The following is a 27,798-nucleotide window of genomic DNA, read 5'->3' on the forward strand; positions in this document are numbered from 1 at the left end:
TTTTTTTCTTTCATTTTTTCTCCAATTTAAATTTCAAAAATTTCTTTCTTCTCTACCAAACATATGATTATTGATCTAGTCTGGTTGCTTATTTCTACTCCGATTATGAATATTACGTGGAATGGGCCTTAAATGAGTTAAAGCATTCTTGAGGATTCTAGCAAGGCGACACTCTTTCACCCTGCATCTCTGTTCTCTATTTGAATCACCTTTCCCAAATCATTGAACAAAATATTGATCTTAGCATGTGGAAGTGGATTTCCTTTCTAAATGTTGTCCATGCTTGTCCCACCTTGTCTTTGCAGAAAATATTATCTTCACAGAAGCTAGTTTATGACAAATGGGAGTTATTTCAACATGCCTTAAGGCACTTGTGTAATTGTTCCAGGCAGACCATTAGTAAAGAGAAAACCAAAAATATCTTTCTCCAACGATTTATTGTGACAAGTTAAAACTCAAATTAGTGATGGTTTTGGATATGGTAGAACTGAGAACCTTGGTAAGTATTTTGGTGTGCCTCTACACCACTCAAGAGTTAGCTATGATACTTATAGAGATGTGTTATCTAAGGCCAAGTCTATGTTAAGCATTTGAAAGACTAGATTAATTGTTATCTCTAACGAGCAGAATAACCCTCACCAGATATGTCCTAACTACAATTCTAAATTGTTATACAGATAATCCCTTTGCTAATATTTGGATAAATCGAGCAGAGGTTTTTTCTATGGGGAGATACTCAAGAATCAACATTATAGCCCGGAACATTATCTGTCAACGAAAGAAAGTGGGTGGTCTGGGTATTAGAGAAACGAAGAGTGAATGATACTTTTCTCATGAAATTGGCCCAGGACCTTTGTATTTCCAAGGATAAACTGTGGGTTAAGGTCTTACGCAGGAAGTATGATTATGGTAAACACATTATTCCTCAAATGAACAAGGCGACTAATGCCTCTACTTGATGGAAATTTGAAGCCTTCATCACGTTGAGGTTTTGGATTGATGAATGGCTCCTAAAGATGAGTCATTGTGATTTGTGAAAGATCATTTACGTGGTCTTTGAGAATGGTGACTGGGACGTCCAATACCTCTCATATCTTTTTCAGGATCATGGCAACTGTCCCTCCAAGACAACACAATGTGGATGACACCATTGCATGGTCGCATTCTCCAAATGGAAGGTTTTCCTTATCTTTCGCCTACAATTTAGATCATTCTATCTAGGATAGCTCAATGAAGAAGGTATTTTTGATCTCATTTGGCAGTGGTCTGACCAAGAGTGCTTTCGAGTTATCATTTGGAAAATTGGGCAGCGAGCTTTTCTCACTAATGCTTTTCTCTTTTTTACCAAACTATTTCGAATTGTTCCGTTTGTCTTAACTCTTAATGTTGCTGAAAGCACCATCCATGCAATTAGAGACTCTGGAGTTGTTAAATACTTGTGAGCTTTAGCCACCCATAAACTCCCCTAATTATTTTTTTTACTATACTTTTCAAAGATTTGATGGCTCACAACTTAAAGGTCAACAACCAAATGTCTTTGCACTGGGTTCTCACTTTTGGTTATACTCTTGATCATATTTGGAAGTGTAGAATCATTGGGTTTTCTTGGATAAAAAAGTTCCTTTGCAACAAGTCAAACACTTGGTAAACTCTGACGATGAACCTCATGATTAATATAATCTATGAGTAGAAACTTATTCGAAGAATTTCCAAAGTAAACTCATAGGTTGATGCACCCGGTAGTGTAAAGGTCATGTTCATATGAGTAAAAACAAACAGAAAAATCCGTGCTCAATTCCTAAGGTGTATAAAATTTCCTTAGGTCAGATAAAAAAGGAATCCCCAAAGCCCCAGTGATTAATTTTACCAATTTTTCTATCTTATGTCTTTAATTTTAATATCCTATAAGCGTAAATAATTTACACTGTGAATTATTAAATGAAATTATTATTTCTCATTTTATTTCTATCTACTCACATCCTAAATAGGATTTTTAAGTTTCAAAGTTACTTGTTTAAATTTTTTTCTGACTTTGTTAAGATATCTCATCTTATTTTGTTTACTTTAGATATATTTGTAAAAAACCTTTCTTTAATATCAAATATAATAAATTAGTGTAATAATTTTATATGTAAAATTGTATACGTTCAATTTGAATCAGCGACATAGATTTCTAAAATTAAATCCAAAGTAACATAATATTTCAACCTGTTAAATTTTCAATTTATTTTTCTTTAATTATATTGATTTATGAATATTATTAAACATTTTTCACTTAGTTTAAAATCGTATTTTATGTTAGACATATTCTTTTTGTGGTAATAAAATTTTAAAATTGGTGTTAAATTGTAAGATTCTTCTACTTTTTATTATTTTTGTATGATATAGTTTTATTTTGTATAACATTTTAATTTTAGTTTCAGTTTTTTAAAAATTTTAACATAATAGTAATTAAAATTAAAATCTATATATTGTACCTATATATTGGATCAACATAATAATTAATTTGTTAGGTCATCCTGTCAAAATGCAAAACACATTGACAATAAGACCCAAATTTTGGCTGAACAAGAAATAAAATATTCCTTTAAATCAGGGGTACCATAGTAACTCTCTCAATATATTAATTCAAGCATACTTTTGAGACAATAATTTTATTCAAAAATAAGAATTATTGTGTTTTACAGTAGATAAATAAATCAATTATTAACTAGATCCCATTTAGCAAACTAGCCTGCAGCCTGGATTAGGTTCATGAAATCTGAACTTGAACCCACCCAAAAGCTATCGGTTCATATAGGCTATGAATCTTTTGGTATGTGGGTGTGTTGCGCCCCAGTTCATCTTTTTAAGTGTTCTAAATTTGGGCTTTATTCTTTTGTAAGCCCACAATTCTTTCCATTCCCTGTCCGCCATACAAGAGTCTCTTTGTTTTAGGGATTAAAAATTTATTTCTAAGAATATGTATTTGAAAATGTAATATTCTCGTTTTAAAGTTTTAAGAAAAATTTATTGGCTATTGCTCATTCTTTAAAAATTTAATACAACATGATTTAACGCCGTATCATACCTTGAAACAAAACAAATGGTCTCTTAAACATTAATGAAAGGGATTGAATTGAAAATAAGTTTGGTTCTCCGTTCATTCTTAATTTTTAACTCGAAAGCCTTATTTTTGGTATAGAATAAATGTATTTTTTTTATTATAAATAACCTATTTGAATGGGATAGAACTATTATAAAAGATAAAATTTTTCCTCAAAATATTTATTGCATATACACTTAAGACTTAAATTTGAAATATCTGGTTAAGTTATAATTGTTCCACGCTCCTTAATCCACACCATTGATGGTTGAATTATTTTTTTTGCGATGCTTTTAAATAAATAAAAAATTTAAAAATAAAAAAGTGATATCATAAATAGAAAGAAAAATAAATTAACAAGAAAAAAAGACTACTTCGCTACTATTATTATTATCTTTCATTAAATAGGAAATGACTAAACGAAAAATATATAAAATATAAGTCCTATATAAGTAATGTCTTAAAGGTTTTGAATGAAGATGTAGTTTTCAATTCTCTTTATAATTTTTTTATCGTTAGCGCAACAATTATATATACTCTATAGATAATAATAATAATAATAATAATAATTCCGCTCTTATTTCTTTATGCATGCCACATAAATTCGTAAAAATCTGTTTCCTACCAAATAGCACAATTCTTACACTATATGACACTACGTTATAATTAATCTAATTGCAGTTGATAACATACCCAAAAAAATGCAATTGAAATGGGAAAAACACTTTAAAAAGTGAGAATTCTCACACTATATAGGAGAAATATATTGTAGATAGATTCTGAAATTATCTATATTTTTTTCTCAGGTGAATTCTTTTATAAAATTGAAAGTTTGAGTCAACTCTAAAGGTGTATTATTAATTTTATTTTATTTAAATAAGAAAAAGTATTGTTTTGGGAGGAGAGATAGTAGCACAATCATTGAATAAAAACCAAGACTCTCAAAATTATTAAAACTAAAATTTATTTTTATTAACAAAAATACAAAATTAGGTGTACAACTCATTAAATAAGAAATAAGACAGCAAATTTTACTGTATAATTTTTAATATATTCCATTCAATTAATAGTAAAGAGTATATAATTCCAAAACAGGAAGAAATATATTAGAAAGTATTTTAAAATTTAAACTTTTCATTTTTATAAGAAAGACAAATAAAATACTTTCTAATATATTTCTTCCTGAGCTATACAGGATTTGTTTAACTATTTATAAAAATGAAAAGTATATCTGAGCTATACAGGATTTGTTTAATTTAATTTTTTTCATTTTTATAAATAGTTACCAAATTTAAACTTCTTTTCATTTTTTCTTTGTGATTATCGAATATTTGTATGAAAATAATAAAAACAATAATAATAATATCATATTCGCAATATTTCTCAATAAATATTAAAAAAATAAGGAAAACGTAAAATTGAACAAGGTGAGATTTCTGTGATTAGATGTTGTTGTTCATGATTTGGATTTTCTATGAAGTATTTATTTTTGTCTGTAATTTTTCCACTGATGTATAATGTGTTAATTTGATGTAAATGTAAGGTTAAATCATTCAAATAGTATTGAATTCGATCATTAATATAAATAATTTTTTATTAGATTTTAGGTCAAATTTTAGATTAGTCAATGAAGCATAGGATTAAGACAAAATAAGATTATCAATTAAATTAATTTTCTCTTTTTTACTTTGGTGCTTGTCATCGGCATATTCACAAATCATTGAGGCCGTAGTAGGTAGGTGAGAATTAAGGGGCAGTTTGATTGTGTGAAAAAGAATGAATGAAAGGTAATTGAGAAAAAATATTTAAATTAAAATAGAAAAAAGGAAGTGTCAGATCCATACAAATTTTTGAAATTTTTTTCATCTATTTGAAGACAACCAAACCATCCCTAAAAGAAGGCGAGAGGAAGGCGAGAGGAAGAGATTCTTTGTGCGAAATTTGCAAGCTTTGCAAAGTTGGCGTTCAATCTATGCAAAAGGTTTCGAGTTCCAAGAAGAATGAATAGCTCGCGGGTTACTCTTGTCTTATTTCATTGAATGAAAAGTAGATAAAGTTGATCACTTTTCTTTTTAAGAGGAAATGTAGCATTCACAATGATCAATGAAAGAAAGAAAATGTGCTAAAAGAAAGAAACTAAAACGAATAAACGAGCATGTCTCCAAAGTTGACAGCACGCATCATCATCTTCTTTTGTTTGGGAAAGAAAAGGAGAGCCAGTTAAACCAATTAGAGAAGATGACCTTTAACTGAAAAGTCTCAAACCTTTGTTATTATATATGTTTGTAACTTGTTCTTCTTCTCTTTTCGTTCTTTGCCGGGTATTGCATGCCTGTTATATATATATTATGTACATATATATAAAGCTGCATGTGATCTCAGAACTCGAATGAAAGGTCTGTTTACTTTAGATAGATTATAGATCGCATTGTCACTGTTTATTCCACTAGCCTTTCGATGGAAGAAGAAGATAGATAGAGATAATTATTAGATTCTTCACCCAACTCAATTTCTGCATATATATGTTACATTACATGAATACATGTATCATGTATCATGTAATTAAAGTGTAGTGCCAATTACTCCAGCTCTGAAGCAGCCTTATTTTTTTGGCAAAGTTGCTCAATATGTACGTTTAATAGCAGATGTATATGCCAGCCCTATTGGCTATTGCTTGCTTTTGTTGTTTGATTGAGTTGGTTTTGCTTCGATTTGGGGTTCTCCTTTTCTTTCATCAACTTCTCTCTGCTGCTCATTGAAAAAAAGTCTGGGAAACAATGTTGAAAGGAAAAGATGCTCTGCATTATTCTGGAACTATACTTCTCCTATCCAAGCTCAACTTTATATCTTTATTTCATCTCTAATCATTTTCAAGCCTGCTCACTCATTGTTGTACAAGAAAAAAGGAGCTGGTTCATTTCCGAGGACATGGAACATGAGAGCTTTTCTTTTGCTTTTGTCACTTCAATTTTGGAAACTTTTCAGTCTAGCATAATTGAGATTTTAACCAACACAAAAGCATTGAATTTTACAGGATGGCTTATAAAAAGCTAAATCTTTTCTGTTGGTATTTAAATTTCTTTTCTCTGTTTTTGTTCCAATCTTTTACTCCTAATTATCCTAAAATAATGTTATTAAGTGATTGGATAACACATAATTGATTTTATCTTACAAAATCATGATAAAATCACAAAAAAGTTGAAGTTAATGCTCCATCTTTATTGTAAAAATTAATTCATTTTCTCATCATAAATCTATCCCAAACAAATTGTTAGCAGTTGGCAAAATTTATGATTGTGTTCATGAGAATGAAATAAAATATTATTAGTTATTTTGAACCCAAAAAAACATTATTAGTTATCGCTTATCATAATGTAAATATTTTAATATAAATTGTGTATGCAATAAAGTTGGATTAAATATATTCCAATCCAATTTGGAATACCAAAACGAATACCATTTCTCTTTCCTTCCAATTAGGAATATTGATTGAACTCATTTATTGTTCAACAAACTACTTCTCATTCTCATAATTTCTCAAATGACGAAATAAATATTTTATTTTATCATAAAATATTTAAAAAATGGAAAACATTTATTTAATTTTTTAAAGGCATAAATATATTTTTCGAAAAGAATTTATTTTCATTAGTCCTTCAAATTTTTAAAAAGTTACTTTTAGTCTTTTTCATTTTTTATGTTAATGGTGTCATAATTTATGATAATTTGGCACTGTTAAAAATATTTTTTTAATTTAATTTTTTTAAAAATGATTTGTAAAAATTTAAAAAACTAGAATATGTAAAAAAAAATTGCTACAATTTTACATCTATTTTTTTTATTTTTCTTCCGTAAAACCAATAGAATGTGTAAAAAACGGTCATTAAACCGTACGAGTCAAATATTTTGATAATTTAAAATCATCATAAATTATTTTTCAAAATAAATAAATTGGAAGTAATTAAGATGATCGAATCTGTTTTATTTCGTCTGTGAACGTTAAGACTCACCTTTTATTTATCTCTAATAATTTTCAAGAGCTGTGTCCATGCACCTTTACCGGACCAGCTGGGTGTATAGGAAAAAGGAATTTCTAATGCATTTTCGAGGCCATGGAGCAATGGAATTTCTAATGCTTTAACTACTGTCAGTTTGTCAGTTAATTTTGTAAACATTTTATCCTAGCGAAATTAAGATTTTCCTAAAATGACTTTAATTTCACATTTTGGTCGATAGAATCTGCATCTGCACCTGTTTCTTTAGATGGGTAGAATTTCTTGTTTTCATTCTACGTGAACAGGCTTTTGTAGATATTCTCTCTCGTAACTTGGTTTTCTCGCGTCTGACTTATGTTGGCATTTGCAAGGCTTACGTTCCTTTAGCATGGTCTGTGGATTATCCGTACCAGTGACATATGTGTCTTGGATTTTCGCTTGCATAGAGTTTCATGTCAATGCTTCAATCCAGTATAATATTCCTTTCACTTCATATTACATGTATATTTCAATTTATTATATTATTGCAAAACATTTATCATTTTAAAATTAAAAAGTAATATTGTTTAATATTGCCATCATTCATTATTTATTAGTATCTTAATTATTTAAATTGATTTTCAACTATATTGTAGCTAGTTCTTTTAATAAACATATTTTATATAAAAAAACAATTAGTTTGTAAATTTAAATAATTTGTATAATTATTTTGTTTTCGGAAATGTATATTCCTTTGAAAGAGAAATAGTATAAGCTTAGAAGTATGTAAAAATGACCGAATTATAAATATGTTTAATTAGTCGATCAAAAATCAAACAAGCTTAATGTGTGCAAAATTCATAAAGTTTTTCGTTTTATTTTCTTTTTTCCTTATGATAACTGATCATGACAAAGTGCTGAAAACTACCTTAACCCTATGTTTAGATGGAGCAATTTAGTAAAAAAATTCATTTTTTTAAGGAATTTAAAATGATTCATAATAAAATAGTTTGTTTGGATAAAGTATTTGAAAGGAAATTTAATTTATAATATTTTTATGAATTATTTTAATTGACTTATATAGTGAGATTTCAAATTCTCTAAAAAAATATAGAATTTGAAATTTTTTTTTTGGAGATGCTCACTCTAACTCATGTTCTTGCTCGAGACTCTTTTTCGCTCAACTACAGGTGACCAAAGTTTTTACAGCCGATATCGACATGAGTTGTTCTTTACTGACGTTGGCCAAAATTTTTTCGGTCACAATTTTTTTGTATGATATCAACCAAAACTATTTTTTGCCGATATCGGCTAAGATTTTTTTTAGATGATGTTGGTTAGGGTTATTTTCTCAATGACGTTACTCATGGGAAATTTTTGCTAATGTCGGCCAAGGATTTTTTTGATCGTTGTCATCCAAATTTTTTCAGTTGGTGTTAACCAATGATTTTTTTAGCCAACTTTGGCTAAATTTTTTCTACTGACATAAGTCATGACTAACTTTTGAGTAAACATCTGTTAGGATTTTTTAGCTGACGTCATATAGGTTTTTCCAGCCAACATCAACCAAAACTATTTTTAGCCAATATCGGTTAAGGTTTTTTTTAACCGATGTTAGCTAGGGTGTTTTGGCTGATGTTAACTAGATTTTCTTAGCCGATGTCGGTTAGGATTTTTTTGCTAACATCGACTAGGATTTTTTGGCTAACATCAGTCAAAGCTATTTCTTAATCACATTAGCTAGGTTTTTTGGTTGATGTTGGCTAGGATTTTTTCTGCTAACACCAGTTAGGTATTTTTGACCAACATCGGGCATGACTATTTTTAGTCGTCATCAATTAGGTTCTCACAGTCGACATCCACTAGAGTTTTTTCGGTCAACATCGGTCAGAGCTATTTTTTAGCCAACATCAGCCAAGGCTATTTTATATCCGATGTTAGGTAGGGTTTTTTGTCCGACATTGGTCAGAGATATTTTTTTAACAAACATCGACTAGGGATTTTTCGACCAATGTTGACCAATAATGTTTTCCGGCCGATATCGGGTAGGTTCTATTGATCGGCATCAACCAAACTATGTTTTAGCTGATAGAGTAGATTTTTTTGTCAACGTCTGCTAGAATTTTTTAGGCCGATGTTAGCTAAAAATAGTCTTGGTCAATGTCGTTCGAAAAGACCTTAGCCAGTGTCGGTCAAAAAAACCCTAGTCGGCGTTGGTAAAAAAAGTTTAGCCAATATTGACTGAAAAATAGACTCAACCAATGTTAGTCAAAAAATAGCTTCGCCTGACGTCAGCTGACAAATATTCCCGACAAACTTTGACAAAAACAAAATCCTATTTGATGTCGATCGAAAAATAGTCTTGGTTAATGTTGGTTTAAAAACATCACTGGTTGTGGTCAGACAAAACAACCCTAATTAAAATTATCAATATTTTGTATTTATAAATTATTAAAAATTGAAAATATTTTTTTATTAATATTTCAAAATTAGATTGTGTTTATTTTTTTATAAAGTTTAATATTAAAATTTCATCTATTTAAAATATAAAATTGAAATTTTGCATATGGAAGAAATTGAATTGTTATATCCAAACAAAGAATTTAAAATGAAAGAAATTTGAATTGATTTATCTAAACAAAACATTCAAAAAATGAAAAAAATTAAAATCAAAACAATTCAAATTCTACACATTTTAAATTTTTAATCCAAAGGTAAGGCCATAAAGAGAACGATAATTGAAGAATATTAATACATTATATGTTTATGACACGGCCAATACATTTTAATTACTAATTTATCATTCTCAACATAACAATGATATGCATTGCACCAAAGAGCCTAGGGTGTGGCTTCATATATATGGGTGGTCTCAATTTGAAGAGTGCAATTCTTAGTGGCCATGATGAGGGTGGTGAAGCGGCGAAGGCGCGGTGGCGTTGAGCTGATGTGGCGGCACAGGCGGTAGAATCGGTGGAGGGCATTGGTAACACTTTGTGAAGAGTCCAAATGTGTCAATCTGGCGTATGAAGTTCACCATGCTGGCCCACCCGCCAAATCCAAACCCTACGACTAGGACCCACACCACCACAAATGTGTTGATAATAAAGGTTCCCACCCATCTTCCAACAAACTTGGGAGGTTGTTCCACTGCATTCTGCATCACACATGTTCAAAAATGAATCAATCAAGACCACTATGCAAATACAATATTCATGCATTTGTCTTTACGTTATATGAATTTTGGTTAATTAAAAACAATGTAGATCGATAGAGAATATAAGAAAGTGATTGGTTATGGAGAAAATCCCGGGTTTGGTCCGCTAGACGGTGACCATACGCTAACTCTTCACATTCATAATTTTCCTTTCCTCATATCCCTATTCTTCTTTGTGGTTGGTTTTAGACACAGTAAAAGCAAACAGTAAGCAACATATGGGAGCAAATTACTTAGAACCAACAATGAAAGGAATAAATTCTAACAGTGCTGTGCAGTGCTGCTAAGTCAAACTATTTGGTTCCGACAGTGATGTTTCATAGATTGGATGACCCACATAGCTATCTTTTTTTATTTGTCCTTCTAAAGTTTACTCAAACTAAATTTTGTTTTCTTGTTTGGTTTAACTTATTTCTCTTTTGCTGCTCAACATGTAATTAATGAAGCGTAGTACGGAAGAAGGAACCAATTTAAGTCTAGTAGGAGGGATATATATGTTAAAGTAGTCCGTGAGGTACGTAGGACAATTTTGATACAAAATAACTATATATATGGTACCTGTCTGGCAGAGGGTGATTTGAAGGTGAAGATGTGGGCGAGGGCGGGGATAATGTAAACGGTGAAGCTGACAAGGAGAGAGCCAACGGTGGAGTTGATGGGACCAAAGAAGGGGAATATGATGGCCAAGAACCATATAGGGATCACCACGGGCAATCTCACCAATGCACGCTTGCATAGGCTCTTGCACTCGTGCATCCCTATTGCTTTCTCCCACACGAAATATAATGGGGTGCATGCAAACCCGAATGTTATAAACTGCAATGAAATTCCCAATATTAATTTAATCATTCAATCCAATTAGGATACAACAAAAGGCATTGTAATACATATGTAATATTATATAGATGAAAAATGAATGGGCATGCTTGCCTGGTGGATGAGCATTAAAATGACAGCCATGTCACGGAAGGGTGATTTAGGAAGGAGAGCAAAAGCATTGGAGTGATTTAGAAGCATGTCTCCAAAGGCCCAATACACTGCTGCTGCCGATGGAAGCGTCAGTGTCAGCACATACAGGGTTGCCAGTAAGTATAAGGCCTTGAACTTTTGAGGCTTCCACATCGCGTGCATTATCTCCCTGTTACCAGTACAAGTATCATTAATATATTTGTCTTATACTCTCGAAACTAATTAATTAGTAGCATATCACCACAATTGCAAAAGCTTAAATTATAAATTTACTTCTTATTTTCGTGCCTTCATAAATTATACATATGGTCTTCTTGATTTTATCTTTAACAAAATCATATATATTCTCTTTATTCATCTTTGTGTGACGCAAAAAACTAAGAAATATTAATGTTTTAATTGTTATTCAATTAAATGTTTTGTTACAATTAATTAAGTTGAAATAAAAAGAATTTACTAAAATGTCAATCAATGGAACACGGAGGAAGAATTCTTCATATAACGATTAAAGGCGCCGATAAAAGATACCATTTTTCCCAAGGTAAAAGAGAGAGAATAAGAGAGGGGAATATTTTGTTGGCGCAAGGTTTGATTTTGCTGAGTTGTGAGAAGAGACCTGAAAGCTAAGAAGCAACACTCACTGAGAAAAGCTGGATCTATCAGGGAGGGTCCTTCTCATTATAAAAAGCATAGAAATATTTCAGAGAAAGAGTCTTGGCTTTCTCCAACCTAAAAAGAAACTCAAAGATAACAAAGAAACGGGGCACTTTTTTTTTTTTTTTTTTTGCCTCCCACTCCTATCAAGGGTATTTTGGGGGAAAAGTACTAACAATGAACTATGCAAGATATTTTCTGTTGTTTTTTCAGAAAGAAAACAATGCAAAGCACACTATTTTTTTTTCCACACTTTACTTAACAGCAAACTTGTGAACAAAATAAAAATAATTTTTAATTTGTATTTCAATGTATATTCTTGTTATTTTATTATTGAAAGTAATAATTTAAATATCAAGTGCAAATATATTGTTGGAATCAGGACAAATTATCATGGTCCCAACATATATATTACTATTATTGGGCTTAACGTTATTTTGGCAGTGACTCAACCTTGAGCTTCGATCTGTAGACATAAGCTGAACATAAATCTAATTAACGCGACTCATCTTAATTTTTTTTATGAGCATTTTCTCTATCATTATTTGAGAATATAAAAAAAGCATGTGTTAGGATTGAATTTGGTCTTGGACTTAACACAAATGTTTTTTTTAATATTCTCAAATAATAATAGAAAAAAATGATAAGAAATAATAAATAAAAACTTTTAAGACAGGTCATTAATTAGATCTATATTCAGAAGTCAAGGTTGAGTCACTGTCAAGATGATGTTAAGCCTAATTGTTGCATTGTTATATCGCTTTCCCTTGTGGCATTATGTTAATTAGACACTAGCAACTAGTTTATTCGTTCAAAGGCAAGGCCAAGTGGAGAGAAATAAACACAGGCAAATTTGCGAAAACGTAAAAGACACGAATATATATCTGATATTGTCTTACACAGTAACAGCATGTCCCCCGAATGTGTAGAGAATGTTTGTGGCCCCCGTAAAATATAGAACCAATTTGGTCGGACCCGAATGCTTAACTCCTTCCATCTAAGCATAATAACAATTGGAAAAACATAGCATTACTACTATATTAATGACAGTTTCATATCATTAATAATTTAATGTATGAAATAATAATAATAATAAATTATTTGTAACTTAATTTATGAATATTGTTGTCACCTGACCGTGAAGGAGAGAGGCAACTGTGAGATACCAGGCAGTGTAAGTGGTCATGAGGAGGCCCAAAAAGGACCAGATTCTGTAGTTGTGAAAGGAAGGAATAAAGACAGTGGTGGCACAGCAAGCTCCAAAGATGTAAGTCCAAGTCCTCTTGTCCAGGTTGTCATTTATGTAATATATGTTGCTGAACAACATTAAAACAATATTCACACTCACACCCCAATGAATTGTTGCAGGAGGTAAGATTATTATGGGACATGCATGTGATGTTGGTTTCTTGTCTTAATTTAGATGAAATATACTATATTTACTATAATAAATAATTTATCTATTTAGCTATAAATTAGTATAACTATAAACAATGAAGAAAGAGTTAAAGGAAGGGTCAGAGGACTCAGATTAAGTTGGAGTAGGTACCTTGCACAAGCTATCAGTTGTATAACAGATCCAAACAGAAGAAATGTGCAGTTAAAGGCCAAACCCACGTTTCTCCAGTGCTTCCCGAGGAGTCCATCAAGAACCTCAAACCACTGCATAAAATTTATTTGATTAAAACGACAATCAAATTTAAGATTTAATTAAGAGGTTATTGTTTGGACTTATATTAAATAAAAAATTATGTTAATGTTGGTGAGTTGAACCTGGATGACATGGTTTCTGAAGTTAACCTTCTCTCTCTCTTTTCTTGTTCTGTATTCGACGTAGAGTATGCTAATGAGGTAAGCTGTCCAACTTCCCAGTAAACCATAGAAGAGTTGGAAAAGTATGCCAGAAAGCATTCCCAGCTGGGAAAATGAATATGGCAACGTAAGCAGCACTTGGGCCACCTGACATGTTAAGGACATAACATAAACATGATTCCAACAAAAGCATAAGAAAACCATAACATAAAAACAGAGAAGCCTATAATATTGGATACTCTATGAAATGGAACAAAAGAACATTAATAGAATATGGAAGGGAATATGTTCTTAAAACCAACCTGGTTGGAAGCACAGCTAAACCAAGCATCATAAACAGAACCACCATGCCACAACAAGCTTGATAGCCTGGTTTTTACGTCCTTGGGCTTCCCTTCAGTTTCCATTTCCACGTAGTTCCCTGCTATGACCGTTTCCACCACCTTATCCGATGCCATTTTTTGTTGTCTAACTAGCTTGGACCACTTTCACTTTCTTTCCACTCTTTCAAAGCTAGTGTCAAACTCCTATCGTCTTATGGTCTAATATGACTCTAGATGACTCCTTTATGTGGTGACTTGTTATGTTATTCTTGTAGTGATGGAGTGGTTGAGGTTGGAAAATGAAAACGAGGATGGATGGAGAGGACTGAGGAGTGTTGAAGTGGTGGTGTATATATACAGGACACAAAAGGGTTCTCGAAGGTTGAGAGAGAGAGAGACTGTGTATGAAAGGTATTGTAGAGAGAGCAGTTTTGGGAAGCGAGTGAATCCACTTTTTGAAGAACTAAAAGTAAAAGCTCCCGAGGAGGTGCTTTGAAGAAAAATCCCTTGGTTCTGGAGTCCCTTTTTGTAATTTTACCTTAATGCTCACGTCTTGGTTTTGGTTTGGGCAATGAGTCCTGAACAAAGCTCATTTAAATGAGTAAATTGCACTGAAATGACATATTTTACTATCTACTTAGGAAGCGTGATGACTTGTCCGCACGAGCGGGCCTCTAGCTTCCCGAGCTAATGATAATTGCAAATTTTCCTTTACCCAACTTCAATTTTGCTCAATTTTCCATTTTCTAATTATTTTTCAATTAGCCTGCAATATAAGATAAATGCACACTAGGTAATTAGTTATAGTTATTGTTATACAGTTGATTTTAATTTTGCTCCAACTTTCATCAATCAAAGTATGACCCTTTAGTTTGAATGGTGTTACATTGGCCAAAGTTGAGTCTAGCATATGCTTAGTTGATAGTTTGTTCGAGAACAAGGTCAATTTTGGAGAGGACAAAAGGATGAAAAAAGAAATAAGCAAGGGAAGGAGTGTAGGAAATAATAGCATTCTAGACCGCATGATTGCAGCCAAACGGGCGTGGTCGCTTTGCAAGTCGAAGAAAGCTGCTTTTATCACATGGCCAACTCTTTGTAGACTCGAGAATCCCTTCCACCAAATTCCATGCTCAAACCCCAATTAAAACATATTCCACATGCAATTTTATTTGCTTACATTTGCATATGCATAATAATATATATAATGGCATAGGGGATTGATACGGGATAAATACATAGACAAAACATTGGTAGAATTGTTAGATCATGTGCCCTTGCCAAGCTGCATCTCTAAATTGTTAATATTTATCTTGATTTTCATTAGAACTCTAATATTCTCTAGTTTCTCCTTGAAAGAATATATATATATATATATATATATTTATTTATTCTGTGTATGTTATCTTAATCCTTGGATTCTCTCTGTTTTTTACCCTCCTCCAAAAGATGGAATTTCTTATTGTAACTTCTAGCATTAAGATTTTCTTATTCTTTTTTAGTACAGTATCACTTTTTACCTTCAAGTAAAACAAACAAATAAAGCCAACCTTTCTTCAGTTCTGTCATATTTATTCAACAGTTTTTAACCTTTAAAAACAACATAGAAATACATTATATTTCATGGGTAGGTAAAATGGTTCATTTCCTTCATCCCTCGTTTTCATTGTCATGAATTTTTCTGAAAGTGTGTTCAAATAGTGCAGGAAAAGTTACCAGCCTTCATATTTGTCTTTTTTAAAAATTTGAATGAGTTGGCTAAAGAGCTCACTGATTATTCTCCTTCCCCTCATGATGATATAAACCATGATGAGTTTGTCTTTTTTATGAATTAAGATAAGAACATCATTTACCTGGTGGTGCTGCTGATCATAATGAGGGGAGAAATTAAAATAAAAAGGAAACATGCATGAGTTGAGGGTCCAAAAAGCACAAGGTTTTGGCCTTTGGGGCAGCAAAACATATTCATGAAGAATGTTGGAAGCCCACATTCCACTCCTTGTTAAGTCACACTTTCAAGTCACTGGGACCAGAAACATTCCCTGTTACTTGTGTCTCCTTGACCAACCTCATTCTATTACCTACCTTCTGGCTTGTTCAAATATATTCTTAACATAATCAGCACCTTTGCACTGCATTGATTAGTATCAGCTCTTGATGGTAGTATTAAATTACCCATGCGGGGAAATGTCCTTGTTATGTTGTTTCCAACTAACATTTCTACTGACCTTCATTGTCAGATGAATTGGTGGTTAACGTGGGTGTCTGCATAATTAGCACATTCAGTCTGTTCTGCACGTTTTGAAGCAATTTCAAAGCAAAATGATGTTTAGGAACAATTCCATTTTCTGCTTCAATTATGATTCTTCTCTAGCCGTTTTCCAAGAATAGTGTTATTTGTTATGAAATTTTTGCTTCATGTTTACGTTGCACCAGCCTCTTGACCTTAATGGGCCATATGACGAATTGGGGCATTAATACTAGTGACATTTTGGGTAATTTTTTGTTTGAAAAAAATCTGTCAAAGAGACTCAGCAGAAACAAATTAATTGATTGGTGATATCTGTTGTTAAATAGCAAATCAAGAGAGGGAATCATGAACAAATACAGTTTTTATTTAAGGTTGGATTAAATTAAGACAGGGCATGCTAGTTACTATTTTTGTTTTGTTATTGTTGAATCATATTACGGTCCACAGTTTGATAGGGGACCATGGATGAAAAGTTGCATTTTTTGATAGTGTTAAAACAGAAGCAGAATTTCAAGTTCTAACAGAATGCTTGTATTTGTCGGAGTCAACAAAACAAACAACTAACGGTACCTAGTATCTAGTATGCTTGCTAAAGTTGGTAGCATGCTATGCCATTTAGTGGTGAACTTGCTAGATATTTTGGAAGTCAAACCTAAAAAGAGCAATCAAAAGCCATTGCTCAATTTGGTTAAAGTGTGGAAAGGAGTACATGCTGATGTTTAACCATTTAGTTTGCTTATATTAGAGTAGAACATGATGATAACATAATCATACACCAAATCCACTCTCAATTTTAAACATGCTGCTCTAGCTAGCGATATGAAGGGCTATAAAATCTGAAGCTATATTTAATTTATCTTTAGCTTAAACAAGAGAAAAATTGACCATAACTTACGAATTAGTTACTTTTATATTTTCCTTCTAGAGATGATTATGCACTGCAATGATTAAAACTCCTTATGTAGATCAATACTCGATACTTTTTGGCATCCATATCTCCTTTCATGCTGCGCTATTTTTGAAGGTGGGTCTCCCTCTCCAAGTGCTGATCATCAAAGATTGACGTTAGCACTTTTGGCTTTTGGAAGGCATGGGGCAGCAAAACCTGCATTGACTTGTGATTCAATTGCATAACGTGGCTGATTACTATTGCACCATTAGTACTTGACTACATGTTGATGCAATATTGTGGTCAACCTTGTAGCTAAGATGCATGTCTATGTTAACATATGCAATATAATTGGTGTGTTGTATTTTATCCACAAACACCATCATGCTAGCCCATCTTTTTTGCATCCGTGCTGGAGCTGGGCCTCTCCTGTAACCAAAAGAATCCTATCATAAAACAGAACTTTTGCTTCACTTTAGTGCCTTCTTTTGCACTGTGAAGATCAAACAAATATTCTGCTACATTTGCCAGCTAAATTGTCTTAGCAATTGATAGATTTTGCAACTTTGTTGAATACATGGCATCAAGATTTGGTCCTTGAATATTATTTCGTAATTAAAGTTGTGCTTTTTACGGCTGAATTAATGAGTATAGTATTCCTATTAAAAGGACATAATGCTGTCGTAACAGTTTTGCGTTCACTATGGAAGTGGCCCATCTCTGAATTCTCATAACTATATATATTATTTGGAGTTTGATTTTATTTTACTTATATATTTTTAATAATTAAAAATATCATCTTACTTTTATGTTTCTTAGTTGTTTCTTATTCCTAAGACGATGAAAGAAACAATAAAAACAAATAATATTTTAACAAATATTTTAAAAAATAAAACTAAAACAACGTGATACTTTTCATTATAAATGGAGCATTGCAATTTGTTACAATAAAAAATGCAATTCTGTTATGAAAAGCATTAAGTACATGTTTAGTTTAGTCGTGAAAAGTCATGGTGTGAGTTGACAAATTAAACTTGGTTTGACTCAAATCTAGAATGTTTGGTTATGATCAAAATAAAATCACTCTCAATTGAGGAAAATTATGATAGAGTTGAAGCAAAAACATGTTTGATTTGAGAAGGAATCTTCAGAATCACGTACGTAAAAATGAAAAAAATTATATAAATTACGTTTCATTAATAACATGAAAACAAAATCGATTTACATATGATGCATCGTCACACCAAACACATACCTTAAGCTGGGCTTTTTGTTTCATTTAAAATCAATTTTAAACTTTTTATTAATGTATTTTTCTCTAGTTTACCTAATTACCTTAATATTTTACATTATGTTTCAAAAAAACCTTAGGAATAAGAATTCAATGTGAGATTTTATCAAACCATTTTTTCATAATTTTTTGTGAACTAAAGCAAATATCATTAAAAAAATGCTATATATACCTATATACTTTTATTTAATTTCACTCCTTTATGTTCAACGAGTTCAATCGTATTCTTTTGTGTGCTTGATTTGGATTTTTTTAACGAACTTTATTTTTATAAAATAAATTTTAAAAAGTTATTATTTCTTCTAAATAACCTAATCCAAACATAGAAACCTTTTATACTTAATTTTTTACCTCTCTATATTCGACTTTTCTTCGGTAGATACTTTCTAAATAGCATTCCTAATTTATCTCTCCTTTTATGATAATTTCTCTATCTCGTCAAGGAACCTTTCTTTTCAGAAACGTTCTTTTTTGTCCACCTCTCTCTTCATCTGTCATCCTCTATTGTTTCGCCACCTTTTCTCTCCAATCACTGAAAAGTAAATTCCTAAACTATTTTTCGGTGACGAGTTCTAGCATGTGGATTGCTAGGCTACGTTTTAACATAAATAAATAACAAAAACTACTTTTTGAAATAAATATATATTTATTGTAGAAAGTAATTTCTAACAAGCATTAAAATAAACACATTCACTCGTACTGGGAAAATGCTACATCCACGTATTGAAAAAAACATCTTCCAAAAATTTCCTTTTTAGGCTAGGAGGGGATAACCCCCCAAAACAAAGAAAATAAATATCAAATTAACCTCCTATTAGGTATAAGCTCCTATGTAAATCACAAATTAAGTATCACTTTAATTGAAAAGGCACAATATTACATTAGTCAGACTCATTCAGCCTTTTTACTCATTGGTTGACCAAGTATATTTTTATTTTACTCCATTAGGCCCGACTCACATAAATTAGGAAAAAAAAAATCTCTCTTTACTAATTATACGGTAGGAGAAAAATTTTATCTTCTACAAAAGATAGAAATATCTCAAAAAATAAAAAATTATCTTCTATTAGAGAAAAGATAAGATAAAATTGTGTATTTCTTTAATTATACTATCTGAAGAGAAAAATTGAAATCAAAGATCCAAATCTTATTTCTACAAAGAAAATTTTCAAAGTTCATGTAAACTAACTAATTTCAATCCTAAACTTAGATATCTAATCTTTCTTTGTTCACTCACTTATATCTTGAGAAAGTTTTGTCATATCTGATAAGAAGATTTAATGTCCATCGTGGGGTAGAAGGAAATTTTTTCCTTCAACCACTACCATCATCAATGACAACATACGACATCAATATTAACGTCATTAATCAAGATAAATTATCACTTAGACAGAAATCCATCATTTATGGAGGAACTCACAAATGAGAAGATTTTATCAAATTCGATAAAAACATAAAGTTTGATTGAAAATATTGTATTCAATGTAAAAAATGAATTTTTGGTGAAATTTTATTATTTTTTTATAGAGAAAAAAAGAGAGTGAAGAGGATAGATATAAAGAGTTTGAAGAATAATTAAAATGAGATGCAAAATTAGGCTTTAAAGAATGAAGGTGGGGTAAAAAATTTGGGTGCAAAACTAGGATTTAAAGTATAAGAAAGATGTGCAAAAATAGAATTTATAATATTTTTATATAAAAGGGTATTTTGGTAATAAAAATGAAAAAAAAAAGACATACTTGTTGATTAGGGGATTGAAAATATGAAAATATCCCTTTTTCTTTTTTTCTTTATAGCACACGTGGGCCATGAAACCACACTGAGACCCAAATAGGAATTTTGAGACAAAATTAAGAGCAAACGCACGAACATAGACTCCAAGCTCGACGTATAATCTTGAATCTTTAAGTGGATTTAAAATTTTATATATCGAAATAATTTGTTTAAATGTTAACTATAAAGAAATTTTAAAATCATGAAAACTTAATAGTTTTTTTTAAGAAAAGAAGGAAATTCAAGTAACACCTAAAATAAAAGAATTTGAAATTTTCTTTTATCTTTCATAGTTTTAACATGAACTCTCTCACCCTAAGTAAGTAGTGTATGCTTTATCTATTATGTACTTGTTTATTTTCAACTCTCTCCCCTTTTTCTTTTAGGGCCTGTTTGGTGGAGTGTAAATTGGGAGGAGTGAGAGATATGGAAATGAGTTGAATTATTTGATAGAGAAGAGTTCGTAATTAAATATTTTTTAAAATAATAAGATTCATTGTACTATTTTTTACTTATTTTTACTCATTTTTTATTTTTCTATTTATCTTCAACAAATCATCTTTATTTTTCATTTTATTTCTCACCTATTTTCAACCCATCATTTATATTTCCATCTATTTTATTTGTGTTATTTTTAACAAATAAAGTATTAGACGTCTCTTTTCTCTCTCTTGTATATTCTCTAAAAGAAAAAAGATATAATTCTCTAAACACCCTGCAACACAGAAAATGAATCATAAATAAGATAAGACATATTGCATTACCTCAACATATTTAAAACATAAATATAAATATTTTCATTAATATTATAATATTTGAATTATTACAAAATATTACCTCATATGGTTCTTTTTATAAGATTCAATTAAATATTCTCTCTTATACTTATTATCAAGATCAAATTAAAAATTTATCGTGGTTCTTTTTATATATTCAATCAATAATTTCTCTTGCATTAGTTAATTTTTCATAAAAGTGTCATTCATTAACATCATTTATAGAATGATGTGATAGTGAAGAAACACAATTATTAGTGTTTGTTAATTTTGTTTACTGGGACAATTTTAAAAAAAGCATTTATTTAAGATAAATTTAATACCCTCAACTAATTAATAAATTTTTTATTATGTGCGAATTAGTTAGTTGCACCTTATAATAACAACAAGAGGACGTAATTGTTAATTTTCTTAAGAAATTTTAATTTGTTGAGAAGTCTATATCATTCATTTCATGAAACTTGATGAAATTATTAAACTATTACTAATATAAATCACACTTATTGGTCGAAAAATATTCCTTGAATTATGTGTATAATCGTTAAATATAATCACTATTTAAGTCAAATAACTCTGTAATAATGTTAGAATAAATTTTAAATTAATGATATTATTAATTATAATTAACTAGTTTAACTATTTTATTAGTTTTTATGTATTAGACATTTGTTTTTTGTATATAAGATTGGAGATGTAGTATTACAACCCTAAGAGACACAATTTTTTTTTTAAATGAGTCACAAATTTTCTATAAAGATTAAATACAACTTAAAAGGACTTTGGGGTGAATGAAATTTATTATCATTAAATAATTTCATGTTGAAAATAAAATGTATTAATCATAATAACTAAGATTTTCAAAGACTCATTGATATATAGAAGCTAGAATATAAAAATGTCTTTCATTTGAAAAACATATTAAATCATGTTTAAAATATATTACATTAATTCATTACAATAATTATGACTTTGAATGACCCATTAAAACAATTGTAGATTATAGTAAAGTATCTTACAATAATTGAAAATTATATTAAATAATCAAATATTGGAAATAGAATGCATACATTACAATACTAAAGACTTTTCAATAATTCATTAAATAATAAAATGTTAAAAATATTATACATTAATTACAAAAATAAAGACTTCGAATGCCCCCATAAAAAATTTAAATTACAGGAAAGTCTCTTACAATATTTGAAAATCATATTAAATATTTTTTATGGAAAAATAATATTAAATAATATTTAATTATGTAATAAGTAATGTTAATTATTAAATAAAAGAGATATAAAATAATTAAAAGAGAAATGACTAAAATGCTTACAATTTGGACAGAAAAAATTAAGTCAAAAGGAAAAGTCAGACTTCTTTTTTGTTGTATAAAAATTATAATATCAATATTTACTTTTTCACTTAAACGATACTTTCATATTTACAAATTAAGTTAAATACTAATATCAAGTGCATAATGTTTGATTTTATAGTTATTGATTATTTATGGAAAAATAGTAAATAGTTTTTTTTGTACAAAGTTTTCTATGTTTTAATTATTTTTTAAAATTTTTTATTATTTAAAAGTTGACTAATGTTTAATTTAGTAAAATTTTATATTCAAATCTCATTTTCTAAAAAAAATATTTAAAAAGTAAAATTCTACCTAAAATGTAAAATTAATTATTTTATTTTAAAAAATAAATTCTAAAAACTTAAGTTATTTTTTAAATAATATGCTTGAAAAATAAGAGGAATTTAGTTAAAGTAATTAAATTCTATATACTCCAAATTCCTTTTTGACCAAATATAATCCAAATTCCTTAAAATCTTAATAGTAGTATTATGTTTCCAAATACTACCTTAGACCATTTCAGACCAAAAAAAATTGTCAAAGTCAATCCAGAAGCAGTGAGGTGTCAGTAATAATATATAAGAAGTTTATGCTGCGGGGCATTGCATAAGTTGTCTTTATCTCGCTCTTTGGTTCCCATGACCATGACCTGAGCTCCACCTTACTGCATTAAACAACACACGTCGTGACTTGTGTCGGGTACTTACTAGTGATTCATCCTTCTATTATTTTAGAAACTCCACATTTACGTTTCTTCTGATCTCCAAAAGGTGAAGTGGTTTATATGATTTTGCAATTGTTTGTGATCCTATGAAATCATATTTATTTTCTTTGGTTGAAATTGGAATCATAGTTTCAATCAAAGATATTACACATTTTCCTTGTGGGACAATTTTTTATTTCTAACTTCATACTTGTTAATTAATAAGTATGACTTTCCACGTTGAAGGCAAAACAACGTATAGATGCTTCTAGTTTTTCATAGTATCACTGTGATTTTGAGTCCCCTTCTGCTAATCCAATCACACTAATTTATAGTGTTTGGATTCAATCACACAAAATTGTGGTGATACCATAAAAAGTAGAAATAACTATATTTATTACTGAGTTCAACGTGGGATGGAACATGATTTTGGTGCAACACACCGCTTCTCTAATCATGCACCAAAAGTTGTTCCGTTAGAATCGATTCACCATGGCTTTTGGGATATATTTAAGAGAGGCCAGTCTCTTGTGTTTTGCCCCCTGTCCCTGTGTGCAGAAGTGCCTTGTACTTAATCCAGTCTTTGCAATAGAATGTCCTCGATAATTTTATTCAGTCACATTATCATCAACCAAAGCTGGAAATCTGTTATAGCCAAGAAGCACAAATTAACCAATCCAACAGAGTCAATTCGTTAGAAAAGAGCACACCTCAAAATTAGGGAAGCACTAGAGAACACATTATGAGGATTTCACAATAGCCATGTCCAAAATCAGGCAATGAAATGCATCCAATTCTTAGATAAACCTTATCATGATTTAAGCACGAAGAGCCTGTAATGTTTCTTCAAACCATTTCCCTACACATTTGCTAGTTTTGTACTTCAATAATGCTAGTATGCCTCTATGGTATATGTTGCCTGGGATTCCCTTTTTTCAATCAAGCAAATTCTGTTATATTTTATACCATCGTCACATATTGCAAGTGAACGTGCAATGTCTTTGAAATAGGCCAACACTCCTTAATGACATGGGATCCCATATTGATTACGGCTGTGCTTCTGTTATAGTGTTATGTATATATGTACCCGCACATTTGCTGTCTTGTTCATTTTTTTTTAAAACAATGATAATAATTACTATGAGACTTATCTCAGTACAAATTATGAAATCATATTTATGTCAAAGTTAAGAGGGAAAAATATATATGAAGAAAGAAAAAGGAAAGGAAAGGAAAGTTTCTTTATTTATTATTTTGGGGGTAAGGGATATTATTGGAACAAGAAACAGTGAAGAAGTGAGTCAGATACGAAGAAGCAAAAGCAAAAAAGAAGCAAACACCACCACGCATTCAGCTTCAGAAGAAAGTGAACCTATTTGGTGTTTTCCTAACCGAATCAATCTTTATTCTTTGGTTATTCTTCGTCTTCTACATGGGTCGCCTTCTTCTCTTTCTCATTATTCCCAGCCTTGTCGCATTGTCTTTCCTCTCAGGTATTTTCAAAAAACACAAATTTAAAAATAAAAATTCATGTTTTAACACTTGTTGTTCGCTTTCTGAACTTGGCAGAGGTACAATCAGCGTCGTTCAAGATTGTGAACAAGTGCCGCCACACGATATGGCCGGGATTACTCTCCGGTGCCACCTCGCCGCCGCTTCCCACCACCGGATTCACCCTCGAGAGCGGCAAATCGAGGACCATAAAAATTCCAAAGTCTTGGTCGGGTCGGATATGGGCACGGACACTCTGCGGTCAAGACTCTGACGGAAAGTTCTCCTGCGCCACCGCCGATTGCGGCTCCGGGAAAGTAGAGTGCGTCGGCGGAGCCAAACCGCCGGCGACATTGGCGGAGTTCACTCTCAACGGCGCCGACGGTTTGGACTTCTACGACGTGAGTTTGGTCGACGGTTACAACCTTCCGATGCTGATCGTCGCCAAGGACGGCATCAGGGGAGGGTGCAGCGCCACCGGTTGCCTCGTCGACCTCAACGGCGGGTGTCCAGCGGAGCTGAGGGTGGCGCGATCAAACGGCAGCCGCGGGAGCGTGGCGTGCCGGAGCGCGTGCGAGGCCTTCGGGGATCCTCGTTTTTGCTGCAGTGAAGCGTACTCGACGCCTGACACGTGTGGCCCTTCTCCTTATTCACTGTTCTTCAAGCACGCTTGTCCACGCGCGTATAGCTACGCGTATGATGACAAGACCAGCACCTACACATGTGCCAACGCTAACTATTTGATCATTTTCTGCCCCTTCCCCTATACCAGGTACAATTACTCTTTCACCTTAATTAATGTTTCTTTTGTGCACGAATAGTTGTAAATAAAGTAAGGGCATTTTAGTCTTTTGGTAGGAGCGCATGATTGACATGACATGTTATGGAAGTTTATTCCGGGTTAAGTAATATGCACAGACATGTTCTTCAGAAGTAGAACCAGTACTTTATCCGTGCTCGTATGTTCTGTCTTCTTTTTATCTTTTTTTGAACTCAAGTCCATCTGAGTAATTATTACTGCATGTTATGTGGACTAGAGTTATGGGCCATTGATTGATTTTGGGCTCGGTTAAAGATTAATTAATTGATTACCATGTGCTAATAATTGGACTTTATGTTTTTTCTAATGAATAATTGTACTGGTGATGTTGAAATAAATAACATGCCACAAGTATAATAGTTTTGTATAAAAGCATTTATCATGCAACAGTGCACTTTTTTTTTTGGTACTGCAAAATAATACATTTTTTATTATTTTTTTCAATCACCCATTTGCCCCTTCGGGTTACGGAGAATGATTGGTTGCTTCCATACAATGATTACCCGTCACACGTCCAGATTATTTACTTGAGTTTGTATTATACTTTTGTGAATCCCCTTTCTCTGTTTTTTTTCTTTTATTCCCCGATATTAAGAAGTTAGAATAATTGTACTACTAAGTAAAGCAAATATTAAATGTTTTTATATTTTTAAGATAGCAAGTGTATTTAATAATATGGTGATCAATTAATAATATGGTGAAAACTCTTCTTCAATTAATAATGTGTAGAAAGATTTGTTAGAGGATAAGTTACATCTCTATTTGAAGTTATAGGAGAAATCTGACTAGACCTGAAGAAAATGGTGATCAATAGATTTAGACTTCTATACATTAGTAGGCTCTTTTCCGAATTAATTTTTGTAATCTAACCTCTCAATCAGAACGAATATAAATAAGTGTTTAATTGCTATGAACTTATGTACAATCACAAACCATGGTATTATGACTTTTAAGAGTAGAAGTTAACAAACTTATCATATATTAGACATCTTTGGATTGAAGTTTGCATAAGTATCCCAAATGTTGTTTCTCCGAAACTGAGTTTTCGGAGTCTCAAACATACTATTGGGGAGTAACCAAACATGATCCCATATTCATTTTTCTCTCAAACATACTTTTGGACACTCTAACTGAAAATCCAAACACATCTAATGGATGTTGACATGATAATTGTATAAAACTATTTTACACGGGTTCAGTCTTTTTTTTTCTATAAATAAACTTGTACTATGTACTAGTATTCTCTTTCCATGTTGCAATGAACGCACGTATTTATGTGCTTAAAAGTGAGCGTGCATCCTTAATTAAAACATATCTTACATGTGAGGTTCTTAATTTCCACAAACTTTCCGTTTTCCAAGCTTAGCTTTTCCTTGGTGGTTTTGCTTTCATGGCCGACATTGCACCCTTAAATCGCGTAATAAGACAGAAGCAGACGGACCATGTAGATTTTTTCATCTTTTTAAACATTCTTTTAGTGGTACATATTGTCATCTTCTAGATTTTTTTGTTAGGGGGAAGAGTGTCTGCTCCTTTTGAGTATATGCTAGTTAAATAACATATGCATGTGTCTTGCGTGGTGTTGAGCAGCCAAAAACTGTTGGGAGCACGAAAAGATGGGGCACAGCTTCCTCTGGTAAATAAAACTATGATGTACTTATCAAGGCTACAATCAGGTGGTTCCTCACCATCAGGTCTGATTCAAACGCAGAGTATAATAGCTTATGTTGCCTCTGTTTTTTTGGTGCCTTTCTTCCTGTTCTGCCCTCTTTAGCATCCTTTATGAAATACGTTTGCTTGGACACTTCAGGGTAGACACTTACGCCAAAAATAGCTGCTTCTCAATATAACCGTGTAAGCTCTTCATGCTGTTTCCCTTTGATCTTACTATTTACATTAACCTATCAAATCGATGCTGTGCTGATTCTACTCATCATGCAGGAGTTGAAAGATATCATATAGGAAACAACACTGTAAATCCTTTTTCCTTTTTGTGTATATCGTCTATTTCTGTTTCCCACGTCTACACTGCAATAGTTGATCTCTGGCATCCTTCAGTTCTTATTTTAATTAACAGAGAGGCGTTCCCAATTTGCAAATTATTGTGTAGTCAAGATTTTGCTAGTTATGAGAGACAGATTGTAATGAGTACAATAGTGTATAAATGAGATAGGTTTATGAAGTGATGCTTCGTGCACAATTTTTGGTTTTGATGTGTTCAACTGTATGTGTGGCACCATACTAAATTCATCTCATTTTATATGCTTAAAAGTTAAAAGCAGTTTTAAGAACTGATTGTAACAAAAATGTTAAATTTATGGTCTTGTTAGGACTAAGGTTTACATGCAAATTTAGTATCCTTAGTTTTAATTGTTCATATTTAGCACTCGTAGTTATTCAATTGTTCAAGTCCCTGCCTTCA

At 31.4% G+C, this 27,798-nt stretch overlaps 2 protein-coding genes across 4 annotated transcripts; one reads left to right on the forward strand and one right to left on the reverse strand.

Annotated features, from left to right (window-relative positions):
• Positions 1-9,797: 9,797 nt before the first annotated feature.
• LAX12 (auxin transporter-like protein 12) lies at positions 9,798-14,494 on the reverse strand. The gene is made up of 8 exons (XM_003540604.5): positions 14,014-14,494; positions 13,673-13,858; positions 13,449-13,561; positions 13,032-13,215; positions 12,799-12,896; positions 11,207-11,414; positions 10,835-11,092; positions 9,798-10,216 (listed from the first exon to the last, which is right to left on the reverse strand). Exons 1-8 carry the CDS (start codon positions 14,167-14,169, stop codon positions 9,953-9,955), a joined length of 1,467 nt encoding a protein of 488 aa, XP_003540652.1. The 5' UTR covers positions 14,170-14,494; the 3' UTR covers positions 9,798-9,952.
• A 9,006-nt stretch (positions 14,495-23,500) lies between these two features.
• Positions 23,501-27,558, forward strand: LOC100802252 (thaumatin-like protein 1b). Of its 3 annotated transcripts, XM_006592004.4 has the most exons (5): positions 23,501-24,558; positions 24,635-25,328; positions 26,967-27,070; positions 27,187-27,230; positions 27,318-27,558. In XM_006592004.4, exons 1-4 carry the CDS (start codon positions 24,498-24,500, stop codon positions 27,189-27,191), a joined length of 864 nt encoding a protein of 287 aa, XP_006592067.1. In that variant the 5' UTR covers positions 23,501-24,497; the 3' UTR covers positions 27,192-27,230; positions 27,318-27,558. The 3 variants fall into 3 exon arrangements, 2 of the variants coding, with proteins under 2 accessions (XP_006592067.1, XP_006592066.1); XR_417036.4 differs by having other exon boundaries at positions 26,967-27,230; XM_006592003.4 differs by having other exon boundaries at positions 26,967-27,558.
• The last annotated feature ends 240 nt before the right edge of the window (positions 27,559-27,798 follow it).

The sequence above is a fragment of the Glycine max genome, chromosome 12, assembly GCF_000004515.6.
Source record: "Glycine max cultivar Williams 82 chromosome 12, Glycine_max_v4.0, whole genome shotgun sequence".
NCBI lineage: Eukaryota > Viridiplantae > Streptophyta > Magnoliopsida > Fabales > Fabaceae > Glycine > Glycine max.